Source organism: Mollisia scopiformis, assembly GCF_001500285.1.
Source record: "Mollisia scopiformis unplaced genomic scaffold LY89scaffold_22, whole genome shotgun sequence".
NCBI lineage: Eukaryota > Fungi > Ascomycota > Leotiomycetes > Helotiales > Mollisiaceae > Mollisia > Mollisia scopiformis.
Window position 1 is genome coordinate 761509 of NW_017263602.1, and position 11696 is coordinate 773204.

Here is an 11696-nt window from a genome sequence, read left to right on the forward strand (position 1 = left end):
GGATCTGAGTGGGCGATGCGGCTGTTATGTCTGATGTTTTATTATTACCTATGGCATCTATGCGAAGGCATTGAAGCACAAGCAGAGCTGCAGCAGCTCAAACTCCTTCAGATTCGCGACAACGGACGGACATTTTATGCAGTCATGGTGCATGGCACAGCAAGAGGAGAGCTGCAACTCTAAGACTAACGGGGGGTTTTATCGACAACTTATCTCAGCAGTCTTACGCTTTTGCTCAAAAGTAGCCGAACGGAGTTGCAGTACGGAGTACGAACGCACTGCAAGGTCGAGCTAAAACGCAAAAATGTGGTTCGCATGAGGAGATGAGGAGAAGAGGAGAAGGAGACGATGATGATGATGATTATGTTATGATGATGTTGGTGTTGTTCTCCGTCTGCTGTGCGGTGATGATAATGCATCGCTGCTTTTTCCAGCGTCCTTCTTCGAATGTTCTCCCTTCCATCTCGTCTCCCCCCTCTGCTGAAGCATCGCCGCTTTCGTGTCACCCTCGGTACGCCATTTTCACGCCCATTTTACGATTGCTGATCCAGCTCCTCCAGCTGGCGCCGACTAAGCTGGATGGAGTCACAATGACAGGCATGCGGCCACGATCGGCCATAAATTATCCCGGACTGCATGTGTGGAGGGGCGTGAAAGAGGAAGCTTCATAAGAAGGCCAAGCAGCGCCAAGTCTGTTTGGTATGGGAAAGCCGTGGCTCCGCCGGGGCTAGGCAGGCTGGCTGGAAGTCACTAGTGAGCGCCGCCTTTGTCACCAGCAGGGGACACGAAGGGAAGGGGAAGGCAAAGGCATCGTGGTCGTGGTCATCGTGTCTCTCGCCCTTCAGCGTCATCCCTGCGAGAGAAGAATCCACTGCTTCGGTGCTAGACCCGAAATGGCATGATCTGGACGTGTCTCCTCTTGGCTCCTCTTGTCTCCTGAGATCTCAGGCGATGATTGGTCAACGGTGGCGCAGATTACTTCGAAAGTACATCGCTCGTGCCTGGTGATTCGCCCCCTTTCCAGTGTGGTCGGGCTTCTAGCGCCCTTCTCTTCCATTCTCCTCCCAGGCCCACCCTTGCCCCACTGTCTTCGCCGCCCTTCTGTTGCTTCTAGTGCGGTTTCCCGTCTCAGAATTTTATTTGGTGGGGTCGAATGGTGGTGAGTGGCCCTTAGTGGAGTTGCATTTCGTCGATGCCGCTGCTACAGTGTCTCGCTAGGCGTGGCCTAGTCCTCACGGGGACTGGATCTCCTTTCCCACTGCAGAAAGTGGCCTTCCGCGCCTCTGCCATTCGCTGCTTTTCTTTTCGCCATCATCATCGTCGGTCGGCCTTCCACCAGCGAAACAGCGAGAACACAGTACAGTCGACACTAGACAAGCCTCCTGCCCCCCTGGTCCTGGCTCTTGGTCCTTCCCATCGATCATCCTCGTCGCCGCCGTGTCTGCTTCGACTGTACTGTACGCTTCTTTCCCTCTCTAGCTGGATGTAGTTGAGTCGTCGACGGGTCTCGGGTCGCCGCTGTCTCTTCCTCTCTCTGCCTTTGCCTCTTGACTCTTGTGCTCCTTTAGCTTTCGCTGCTTCAACAACATCTTTTCCCCTACTTGAATCCATTCCATACACGAGACACACACATACGCCAGCCATACGCCATCACACGTCTTGTCTTGCTTCCCTCGCCCATTATTCGCCTCTCTCCGCAGCTCCTGAACTTCCTGCGTATGATTATTATTATTATTTGCTAGGAGTCTGACTACATTGACGACTACTCCCACCACATCCTTACCAGACCAGCACCAGACCAGCACCAGCACCAGCACCAGCACCAGCCTGACTACTGCCTCTTACGATCCAGCGCCGGTCTCCTTGTAGCTGTAGCAAGCATACTTCGTGCTAGTCCAGTCCAGTAGACGTGTGTGCATAGGGTGGATAGTGGGTCATGGTATGGGCACCGCTCCGCGCCAGGTCGTTGCTTGAAGGCGAAGAAGAAGGCTCCGCTCCGTTGTTCTTTCCTTCCATCATGCCAATCGTCAGATCCACATCTTTCCTGCTGCACCCTCGACGACTACTGCCACTCCGTACTACTGCTGCTGCTACTGCTGCTGCTCCTACTACTTCTGCTCCAGAGCTAATTCCAACATCTTACGCCGATTCCCACCAGACTGTGGCTGCCACACCGTGCTGTCTCGTCGTCCGTTGAAACTTCCTTTATCCTCTTCTCCTAAAAACGAACGTCCCAAAAAGCCACTCACGAGACGACCACCAACGACCCAGACTCTCCAACATCCTTTCCTCGACTCGCTCCTCAACTGACACGACTCACCCATTGGAATTTGGAGTTTCATCAACGTCAACATTGGCCTCACAACTATCACCTGTCTCAAGCTTTGCACCAAGACTGCACTGCCTTCCCGCAATCAACCAAATTCTGACGTCTGTTGACCAATTCGACTTCCCCCTCACGACCACGACTTGCACCATCTTCGCCCGCCTGCGTTAGTAATTATACCTGCCGAGTAATCCAGCATTCTTGGGTCTTCTTCACTTTAGATTAATTACAGCTTTCCTTTCTTCGAGATACCCGAAGATCTGTCGCCAGACTTCATCCCGTCCTTGACAGCCTCCTGTTTCGATAGAAAGATACACCGATTTCGCTGCTATTTTCAAGACACAGCAGGCCTTGCCGAGTCACTCAGCCTTCCGCCACTGTGACCTTCCTTTCCTTCTGGTCCACGTTCCTGTAATTCGGGTGCACCAGTTCCAGAAGTATTTCAACCGACATCACCATCTGCGTCCAACCGCGTTGTGCTCGGCCACTGACCACCTCCATTGGAACATTACCTGGGACGAGTCGGCATCGAACGGGTACTTGCAGACCACGACGTTGCAACCTTTTTTAATTCTACACGCGTCAACAGCGGGGCAAGAACATCAAAGAAAACCGGTGGATCTAGGTTCCGACTTGGTGTGTGTATAAGCAGCTGGGTTCTCGACAAATGATTTCGACACGGTAGCAATCAATTTCTTCTCTTCGACCGGTTTGCACACAAGGGTTCGCCTGGAACGGAACCGGGATACCATTGGGAGTCGTTTGCAATTGTCCGTTGAAGGCGGAAGAAACAGAGGAAACCTATCCTGCTGTGCCCATGAAATATCTACGAAGCGCAATGCGAAGGTCGAAATACCGCAAACCTCAGTCACTTTACATCAAAAACATATCGAGAGAAACATCGCCTCGTTGCTCGTCCGTCCTATCGGACTGGGACGCGGACGACGAAGGATTCATGTCGTCAGGGGATTTGGCGCCTTCGCGGCCATTGAGTTTGACGATACCGTCAGGGCCGTACTGTCCCCGGCGCCCAACCTTACATGAGGTATTGGCCAACATCGCACCCCAGCCATGGACGCTCACTGCCTTTATGGCATACCTTTCACAAAATCATTGCTTGGAAACTTTGGAATTTACCATGGATGCCCAGGTATACAGCAAGCACTATCAAGAGCTTGTCAGTCATGACCCCCATAGCCCACTCTCTCCAAATACACCAGGGTGCGACTATGTACGGATGTTATGGCAGAAATTATTAGACGCTTACATTGCGCCAAATGGTCCCAGAGAAGTAAATCTCCCCTCTGATGTACGGGACCACCTAATGTCGTTGCCATCTGCATACTCTCCACCAGACCCTGCTGAATTGGACCCGGCTGTCAAAATCATATATGAGCTTATGGACGAATCAGTACTGGTACCTTTTCTGAATTCTATTGCGCCATCACGTGGACAAGAATTCCAATCAAGTCCTTGGACTTCAAACGAATCAATGCCTGATGCATATATGACGGCTTCCTTGGACGAGCGGTCACTTTCCAGAATGCGCACACGGGATGTCAGTCCTCCTGTTGGTGACCTTGGAATGGATGTCGTCTCTCAATCCCTCACTGGTCCATCGCCTCGACTGTCTCATTCATCTCATCTTACCGCTGCCTTGAGTCGAGGAGCAGCACGTCTATCGACACACCTTTCTGGATCTTCAACGGAAGCTCCTGAGAGCATGACAGACGACAGCACCGATTCGCCTTCGCCATCAGGATCTGCTCTGGAACCAATGACGCCCCCGAACACACCTCCTACATCCCACACGGAATTCGCTGACGCCTCTCCCGGAACTAGCCCACACACTGGTCGGGAAGGCAGCAGTTGGAAGAAGATGGGTGCTAAATTAGGGTGGAAAAAAAGTCGGTCGGGTCACGGTTCAGGCTCCAGCACGAGCAGTTCACGATATCCCATGACTCGAAAAGCAAGCGATGAAAGTGGGAGTGGACCATGAAGGCGGCAGGTCACGTCGTCACCTAATGATTTCTTTTCTATAGCTCCCATTCCAGTAATCGCTCCTATGGAACATCCCGTGGCTGGATTTTCATCAAACCGAGACGCTCGCAAAAAGACAACAGCATTGGTGCACGGTGGAACCAGCTTGAGGCTAAGTGAAGGCAGCGAGTCACCGGTTCTCGAAGCCCACCCTGGTTCCCCAGTTGATTTAACTGGCCCCCGACCGTCTCGTACAACATCAATGACATTGCAGCGTCTCTATCATGGGACCGATGAGGAAATCTCGAAATTCGAGAAGAAGAATATGGCGAAAAAAGAAGAGGCAATCAGGAAGGACGGCGTGGCCGCAAAAGGGACACACTGCCTACCAAGCAGGACGGATGGAGGAGATGTATTGAAAATTTCGAAGAGGAGACTACCGGGCCCATCAGCGTTCTTCATTCCTGCCAAAGTTCCAGAACAGGAAGAGGTAACCACGATTCACGTGCCAATATCTGCGGATGACAAGATGGCTCTTGATGTCGACATCGACAGTTCTGTGGAATCAACGGCAATGGATTTCCATTTCGAAGAGGAAAACGGAACTTGGATATCAGCACAACCAATAGGTCACGAATCAAGGACGAGTCTTTCCACAACTACAACTGGAGCAAGCACTCTCATCGAGGATCGAATGAGCAGTGCGGCTTTGACTCTCGACACTAGCGTAGCGAGTTCCGCAGCTAGTATGATGTCCTCCGTCGGCAGCATCCAATCCGCTTCCACGACTACCAGCGCTGACATTTACGGCTGGGAAGAGGAACTTGACCGCAAAACCAGCATCGAAAGTCACGCAGCATGGGAACGCGAACTCGCTCGCCGACTACCAAGTGGAGGCAGGACGGCTGGGCCCCGGTTACGAAACGTCCACGAACTTCAGTACAAGCGAGCAGACGGCAAGCGGAAGAGCTTGCTCTACAGAGTGCTGAACCTTTCCAGCCGACGTGGATCGGCGGATGACGTGAATATCTCCATGTCACCCGAGGACAACAGCCCTGTGAACGAAAATATGATTTGAAGCACACACACCAAAATTGAGCGTTTTTGCAGCATTGTTTGAGGCGTTGGATATCATCATCTTTTTCTTCTTAAAGAGGCATAGGGATCATCGGGTGTCATTGAATCATCATCATCATCGAAGGAAAGGGAAATCTTTTTGCATGCATGCATGCGGCTCTCGTCTCACGACTAGCTGATCGGCTTGTGTGTATATTTACAACACGACAACAACGCAACAATCATGAAATGGCAAAATGGATTTAAAATTGGTTGCTTGGTTGGTGGGAGGTTTATTGCTGTTTTTTTCTCTCTGTTTTCAGTTCGGTGTTTGGTTGATACTCAACTCGTTATGGTGCTATCTATCTATCATTTGAAGGCGTTGTTGTGCATTTTTCGGGGAAGGGCGGGACTTTTTGTTTATATGATTGTCGATGGGTAGGGTGCATGGTTGGATGGGAAAGTGGAAGGGTAGGAGTAGGAGGGTTGGGATGGGATGAGAATATAATATTATTAGTACCTACCTACCGATCTGCTTGTTCTTGTCTTGTGATTGTGGATCCTGATTGCGATGGGAAAGTGAAATTCAGTGAACGTACGTAGAACCGCGGCCGGCATTCTTCAAGGAAAGACTTCGTAGAATAGATTCGGACTAAGTTGCCCAGTCTTTGAAGTCAGACACTTTTTGATAATGCCTCGGCCCTATGTTAGAGCTCTCACAACATATCGTTCTCACAACCACCCTGGAAGGGATTCAAGTCCTCGATTCCCCCCAAGCCCCAAGACAGACAAACCCCTACTCCTTCTAGCTGTCTTTAACAAAATCACTTACTTATTTATTCTATCCAACATACCTAAATACCCTCCTACCCTACTCTCCTACCCCCCTCAGCAAACTTCAACTAATCAATCAATCCTTCTCAGACTAACTAATGCCCCTCTTTTCATCTTCCATCTTCCCTCACTCATCTATCTATCTATTTCCCGATTTTGGTTCTCCATTTCCGTCTCAATAACGAAGAAAGGTAGGTATTCCCATTTCTATATATGTGTATAAGTCTGTACCTAAGTACGTTGCCACTCGCGCCTTTTATAGCATAATAGCAAGCAAGTAAGGAAGGAAATCAGTCGTGTGGAAGGGGTATGGATATGGATTGAGTTGGGGGGAGGGGTGTGGGCGGTGGATGTTTGTTGGATTGGTGGGTTTGGTTGTGGTGATTTGGGGGTATGGATGGATGGGGAAGATAGATGGAGGAAGGCTGGTGGGGAGGATGGGTGAGTGGGTGAGAGGATGAGTGAGAAAGGGGGGAGAAGTGGTTATTATTCAAACCATGATTAGGTTATGCGGTCGGTGGATTGTTTGTTAGTTCAAAGTTGCAGAACTTGTCTATTTCTGTTGTTAAGTTGATGTTGGGTGGAAGTGGAGTTTAGATATTCTTGAGTTGAAGCACGGATGGTGGTCATGAAGATTTGAGGAATTAGCTTATTTTCCATTCATATATGCCATTCATGATCATTGCTATGTCCTCTATGCTACCAAAGCGCCTCGCTATGCAAGTTTTTCATATCCTACAGTTTTTCATCCGCCTGATTTGTACTGGCATATGAAGAAAATATGATATCAACTCCAACCGAGCAAGAATCACGACGAAGATGCAACTTTAGTGCCCGGAGTTCCTTCCGCCACAACAGGCACAGTAACTCCATTCTCAGCCGGCGCAACGAATTCTTCAATTGCCCACGCTCTCACGGCCCCGTCATCTCCAGTCGAGATAATCATCTCTTCATCCTCGCTCTTCCTCCCCGCATCAAACCTCTTACACCACACCACATGATTAATTTCCCACGGCCCATGGCCGCTCTCCAATACGCCCATCACAACCCATTCCGTCTCAATCTTCCCGCCAACAGCTGTCCGCCCCTTCGTTCTCTCCTCGTAAATCACAATCTTGCTATCCCCGCCAGCAGAAACCACCCTCCCCGTCTTGGGAGACCAGGATACGGAGTAGATGGGCAGATCATGGACCTTAGGGAGCGTGGCTGTGCATTCCCACGTCTCGTTCGCAGGCGGAGGACGCATCGTCGACGGGATGCCGGAGTTGAAATATGACGGCTTGTTCGGAGGTGGTGGCGTGGGTGCTCTGCTCCAGACGCGAATCGTGCAGTCTGCTGATGCGGACAGAAGTCTTGGTATCTTGGGCTCATGATCATCTTCTTTGGCCTCCTCCTCTGGTGAGAATCTCTTCATGCTCACTTCGGGCTCCCATTCCAGTTTCCACACCGTGCCCTCGTGGCCTTCTAGCACGGAAATACAGCTCCATTCGCCCTCATCGTCGCCTTTCCAGAATCGGATCGTGTCGTCGTAACTCCCGCTCGCCACCACCTCACCATTTCCGTCGTCTTTTCGCCAGGAAACACATTTCACGTCCGCGGTGTGTTCTTGTAGCACGGCGATAGTCTCGAAATCATCTTCCCCTTCCTCTCCTATCTCTTCCCAGATCCAGATACTCTTATCCCGCGAACAACTCGCGAGCCATTGTCCGCTAGGCGAGTATGCCACGTCCTTGATCTCGGAATCGTGGCCCTCGAGTACGATCTCGAAGGCCCAGTCTTCGTTCTCGTCGTCCGAGTCCGTGGTCCGGGTTATTAATCGCGGTCTTGGCTTTGGTTTCCCGTCACTGCCAATCTCAATCTCTAACTCCTCTTCTTCCTCGACATTGTTCTCTATGAATATTTCTTCCTCTTCTCTACCATTCAAGTCTGCAGAAGAACCATCTTCCCTCCTCCTCCAAATCGCCATAGTAGAATCAAAACTCCCACTCGCAACAGTCAACACCCCCGTATTCTTGGTGACAGGTTTCCACGCCACAGATCGCACAGACCGATTATGTCCTCCTTCCATCTTAGAATGTAATGTGAAGTTCTTGAGCGAGTATACGCGCACAGATTTCTCCGCCGTGGCGGTCGCGATGAGGGGTATGTTGTTTGGATTCGGGACTGAGACCCATGCTCGGTCGGGGAAGGCGGATGGTTTGAATTCTGCAATTGCGTGGATTCGGACTTCTAGCGACGCCATTGTTGCTGTATTATTCATGGTTGTGAGAATGAAGAATAGGGAGAGCAGCGGAGATGTTCTTCGATGGTGGGGCAGATTTCCTTTTGGTGAACAATCGATTATTTTTTTAATCGCGATAAGATGGCGCACGGACCAGGATACTAACTGGATTCAAGCCGGATGTGATTGGTTCGCGTAGGTTTAATGGTCCGCGTAGCTTTAAAGTCTCTCCTATTCTTTCTTAAGAGAAGCTCCCGTCTTCTACCATGTTTTTCTTTCACCCGACGACTCATCTCATCGTGAAAGTATGGCACCGCCGCATCATGAAGCCGCACAATGTGAATTTTGGAATGGCCAAGTGGCCAATGGCAATGTGAGCTTGCAAGTGACACACATTTTAATTTCGACTGCGCTTTTCTTCGTTTCTGAACTTTGAATTTTTTTCATTTGTTTCGCTTCTCACTTTTCACTCATCACTGTAAAGTTATTCGAAGACCTTACCTACCCGACGAATTTGAGTACATCTTTTCACATTGAAAGACTTTCTCGATCATACTTCTCGCTTCAGATCACTCTTCACTGTAAAGTTATTCCGAAGACCTTACCTACCCGACGAATTTGAGAATAGCTTTTCACATTGGAAACTTTCTCGCTTCAGATACAATCTGCACCCACAGCAAAGATCTCAGCAGATTGAAACTTCAAGATGTCGTCGCCGCGGAGACCAACTTTCCCTTTGTCAATCCGGCAAAACGAGCCGCAGGACGTCAACGAGCGTTCAGAAAGTCAAGTCCAGACAATGGATTGGCGAGAAGAGGAAGAGCGTCGTTTCGCTAGAGAAGATACGGAACGTCGCCAGCAGCGATTTGAACAAAGAGCAGAAATCAGACGCCAAACATCAGCAAGGAGCCAACGAACCACACTAAGCACCGCGACAGCTACTACATCAAACGCTCACCAATTTAACAGCTTGCTTACATCGCCGTCACGAGCGTTTCCAGGCCTGGGGCAACCCTCAGAGGAGCAACTCGAGGAAGAAAGACGGACGTTTGATCGAAATGCAGCAGCAACGCGATCTGAGATAGCACAACTTAATGAAAGAGCTCAAGCATCTCGGGCCAGTCTAGAAGCTCAGAGAGAACGTTGCGAGCGAGCGCTTGCAAACTTGGAGCGAGCGAGACTCGAAGCAGTAGCCGTAGCAGAGCAATATGCCCAACGGTCAAGGGAAGCCAATAGGGGTCGCGTAGCTACTGCGGGACAAGTCATATATTCAGAGCCGAGACATGCACATGTATTGGCAACTCCTCGAAGACCTCTCGAGAACCCGCTTGAACCTGTCAGACCTCGACGACACAGACTTGAAGGTGCAGCAGAGGCAATGTTTACGGCTAACCGGCCACGAGTTACTGCTGGACGACCGATCTCTTATGATGCACCGGGCACCCGTAGGAGAGAGGTTGCAGATCGACAACAGCAATCAGCTCAACGGCACAGATTCACAATCCCTCTTGCTGGCGAGCGTTTCGAAGTACCACCCCGACAAGAGCAGCAAAGGTCGACTAATACAAATAGAAGAAACCAGGATCAAGAAAACTCGGAGTTCCTTATCACGCATTTGCAACAACATATCCGAGAATTCGAACAAGGAGAAAGACTTTTCCCACCCATAACACCTTTCAGAGAAGCCAACAATCACTTCGAGGCATCACAAACGCAACAGGAGCCTGTGCCAGCTTTCAATCCTCCCTTGATGTCGACACTTCAACAAGTCGTACGACAACAAGCAAGAGAAGATACATTGGCAGCTGCTGGATTCGTTTTAAGCGATGGTGACGAGGAGTTTGATCGCAGTTGGCCCATATTTCGAGAACTTCCAGAGACTCGAGCACAAACAACAGAGGACTCATTTGCAGATACAAGATTTCCGACTACTTGGGATAATCCAGAACCCAGTTCATATTCTGCGGCACAACCACCCACAGGTGCTACAGGACTTTCGACGATGTTCAGTGAGGCACGTAGAGGGGCCATTGCCAATTTACCTCCTTTGCAACTACCAGATCGCCGCCGATATTCTCTTGATTCCATCGAAGCACCGTCTTCATTTGAGAACTACTTGACAACATCACCAACTAGAACCCCTCTCCCACGACAAGAACTTGACCCACAGCCCCCGAGCTTCTATGGCCGTTCATCTCTAACCTTCCCCGACTCTCCTTACTCAGACACCACTTCCGAATATTCTTCTTCTACCCTCGAAGAAGAAGAAGAAGAAGAAGAAGATACCCGACAATCACCACCACCCTCACCCATCGACCGCACAGAACTCCTATCTCAATACCAAGCCTTCGTACTCCAATACTCGCACACCCTACACCGCTACGCAATCTCGATCCACCAACCCGGCCTCGACATCGGCCGCCCACTCCCACCCACATCGACCCTCCGCCCCATCGGCGCGCACTTCTACACCCCCTCTCTGTCCCGCCACCGCGAAGGCATTGCCCTGCTACAGACGTTCATCCGTGCTTGGCAGCTTCAGATGGATACGCCGACCTTCGGCTCCGAGCGTGATCAAGAGAGGTTCTGGGCCTTTGGGGAGTTGTTGATGAGGGAGGAGATGCGGGAGGAGAGGGAGGCGTGGAGGGGGGTTGTAGAGTTGCATTTTGGGTTTGATTTTTTGGGGTATGATGAGGAGGAGATTGGGGGCGCGGATAGTGAGGATATGGATATTGAGGACTTTGACACTGAGGGCGCGGATGTCGAGATGGAGGGGATGAGGTGGGAGGATGAGGAGGGCAGGGAGGTAAGACGCGGAGTTGAGAGGTAGTATGAGGCTGATGAGGAGAGTATGGATGAGGCTGGCTGGTGGTAAGCCATTCATTGTAAAGTACGGTGTATTGTTGACTGTATATGTTTTGATAATAGAATTTGTTTATCGTCCGGACATTCCTAATCATCTAGTGACTTTCAAGTTCTGGATCGAGGATGGACTTTCGAGCCCCTTGATATTGCCTTGCCTTTCCTTTCCCAAGCTTAAGATGAACGAATAAAGAAATGAACAAATGCTAACAGGAACCCAATAATGTCTCCAATAACACTCGATAAAATCTCTCAACCTCGAATAAACACCCCAACAATCCCATCCTCGTCCCCGACTCAACAACCAGTTCCCCTTCCCTACCACCCTTATAGATTCAAATAAGCGATTCTTTCTCCACAAGCTCACATGGCGTGATAGTTAGGCAGCCACATCAGGACAATTGTGATGCTAAGAGA

At 50.3% G+C, this 11696-nt stretch overlaps 4 protein-coding genes across 4 annotated transcripts; 2 read left to right on the forward strand and 2 right to left on the reverse strand.

Annotated features, from left to right (window-relative positions):
* Positions 1–1266: 1266 nt before the first annotated feature.
* Positions 1267–1790, reverse strand: LY89DRAFT_221655 (uncharacterized protein). Its single transcript, XM_018205950.1, has one exon. It carries the CDS (start codon positions 1642–1644, stop codon positions 1315–1317), a length of 330 nt encoding a protein of 109 aa, XP_018066440.1. The 5' UTR covers positions 1645–1790; the 3' UTR covers positions 1267–1314.
* Positions 1791–3164: 1374 nt separating this feature from the next.
* LY89DRAFT_738707 (uncharacterized protein) lies at positions 3165–5458 on the forward strand (the record flags this gene model as incomplete). The annotated part of the gene is made up of 3 exons (XM_018220396.1): positions 3165–4308; positions 4369–5363; positions 5417–5458. 3 exons carry the CDS (start codon positions 3165–3167, stop codon positions 5456–5458), a joined length of 2181 nt encoding a protein of 726 aa, XP_018066441.1.
* A 1404-nt stretch (positions 5459–6862) lies between these two features.
* Positions 6863–8492, reverse strand: LY89DRAFT_688560 (putative cytosolic iron-sulfur protein assembly protein 1). Its single transcript, XM_018215731.1, has one exon. It carries the CDS (start codon positions 8436–8438, stop codon positions 7005–7007), a length of 1434 nt encoding a protein of 477 aa, XP_018066442.1. The 5' UTR covers positions 8439–8492; the 3' UTR covers positions 6863–7004.
* A 325-nt stretch (positions 8493–8817) lies between these two features.
* On the forward strand, positions 8818–11381 carry LY89DRAFT_722461 (uncharacterized protein; the record flags this gene model as incomplete). The annotated part of the gene is made up of 2 exons (XM_018218733.1): positions 8818–11223; positions 11346–11381. Exons 1-2 carry the CDS (start codon positions 9124–9126, stop codon positions 11379–11381), a joined length of 2136 nt encoding a protein of 711 aa, XP_018066443.1. The 5' UTR covers positions 8818–9123.
* Between the last annotated feature and the right edge of the window lie 315 nt (positions 11382–11696).

Bases quoted from the DNA above. Each gene is read 5' to 3' on its own strand.
- LY89DRAFT_221655 (XM_018205950.1), bottom strand. From the start codon at position 1,644: ATGGCTGGCGTATGTGTGTGTCTCGTGTATGGAATGGATTCAAGTAGG.
- LY89DRAFT_688560 (XM_018215731.1), bottom strand. From the start codon at position 8,438: ATGGCGTCGCTAGAAGTCCGAATCCACGCAATTGCAGAATTCAAACCA.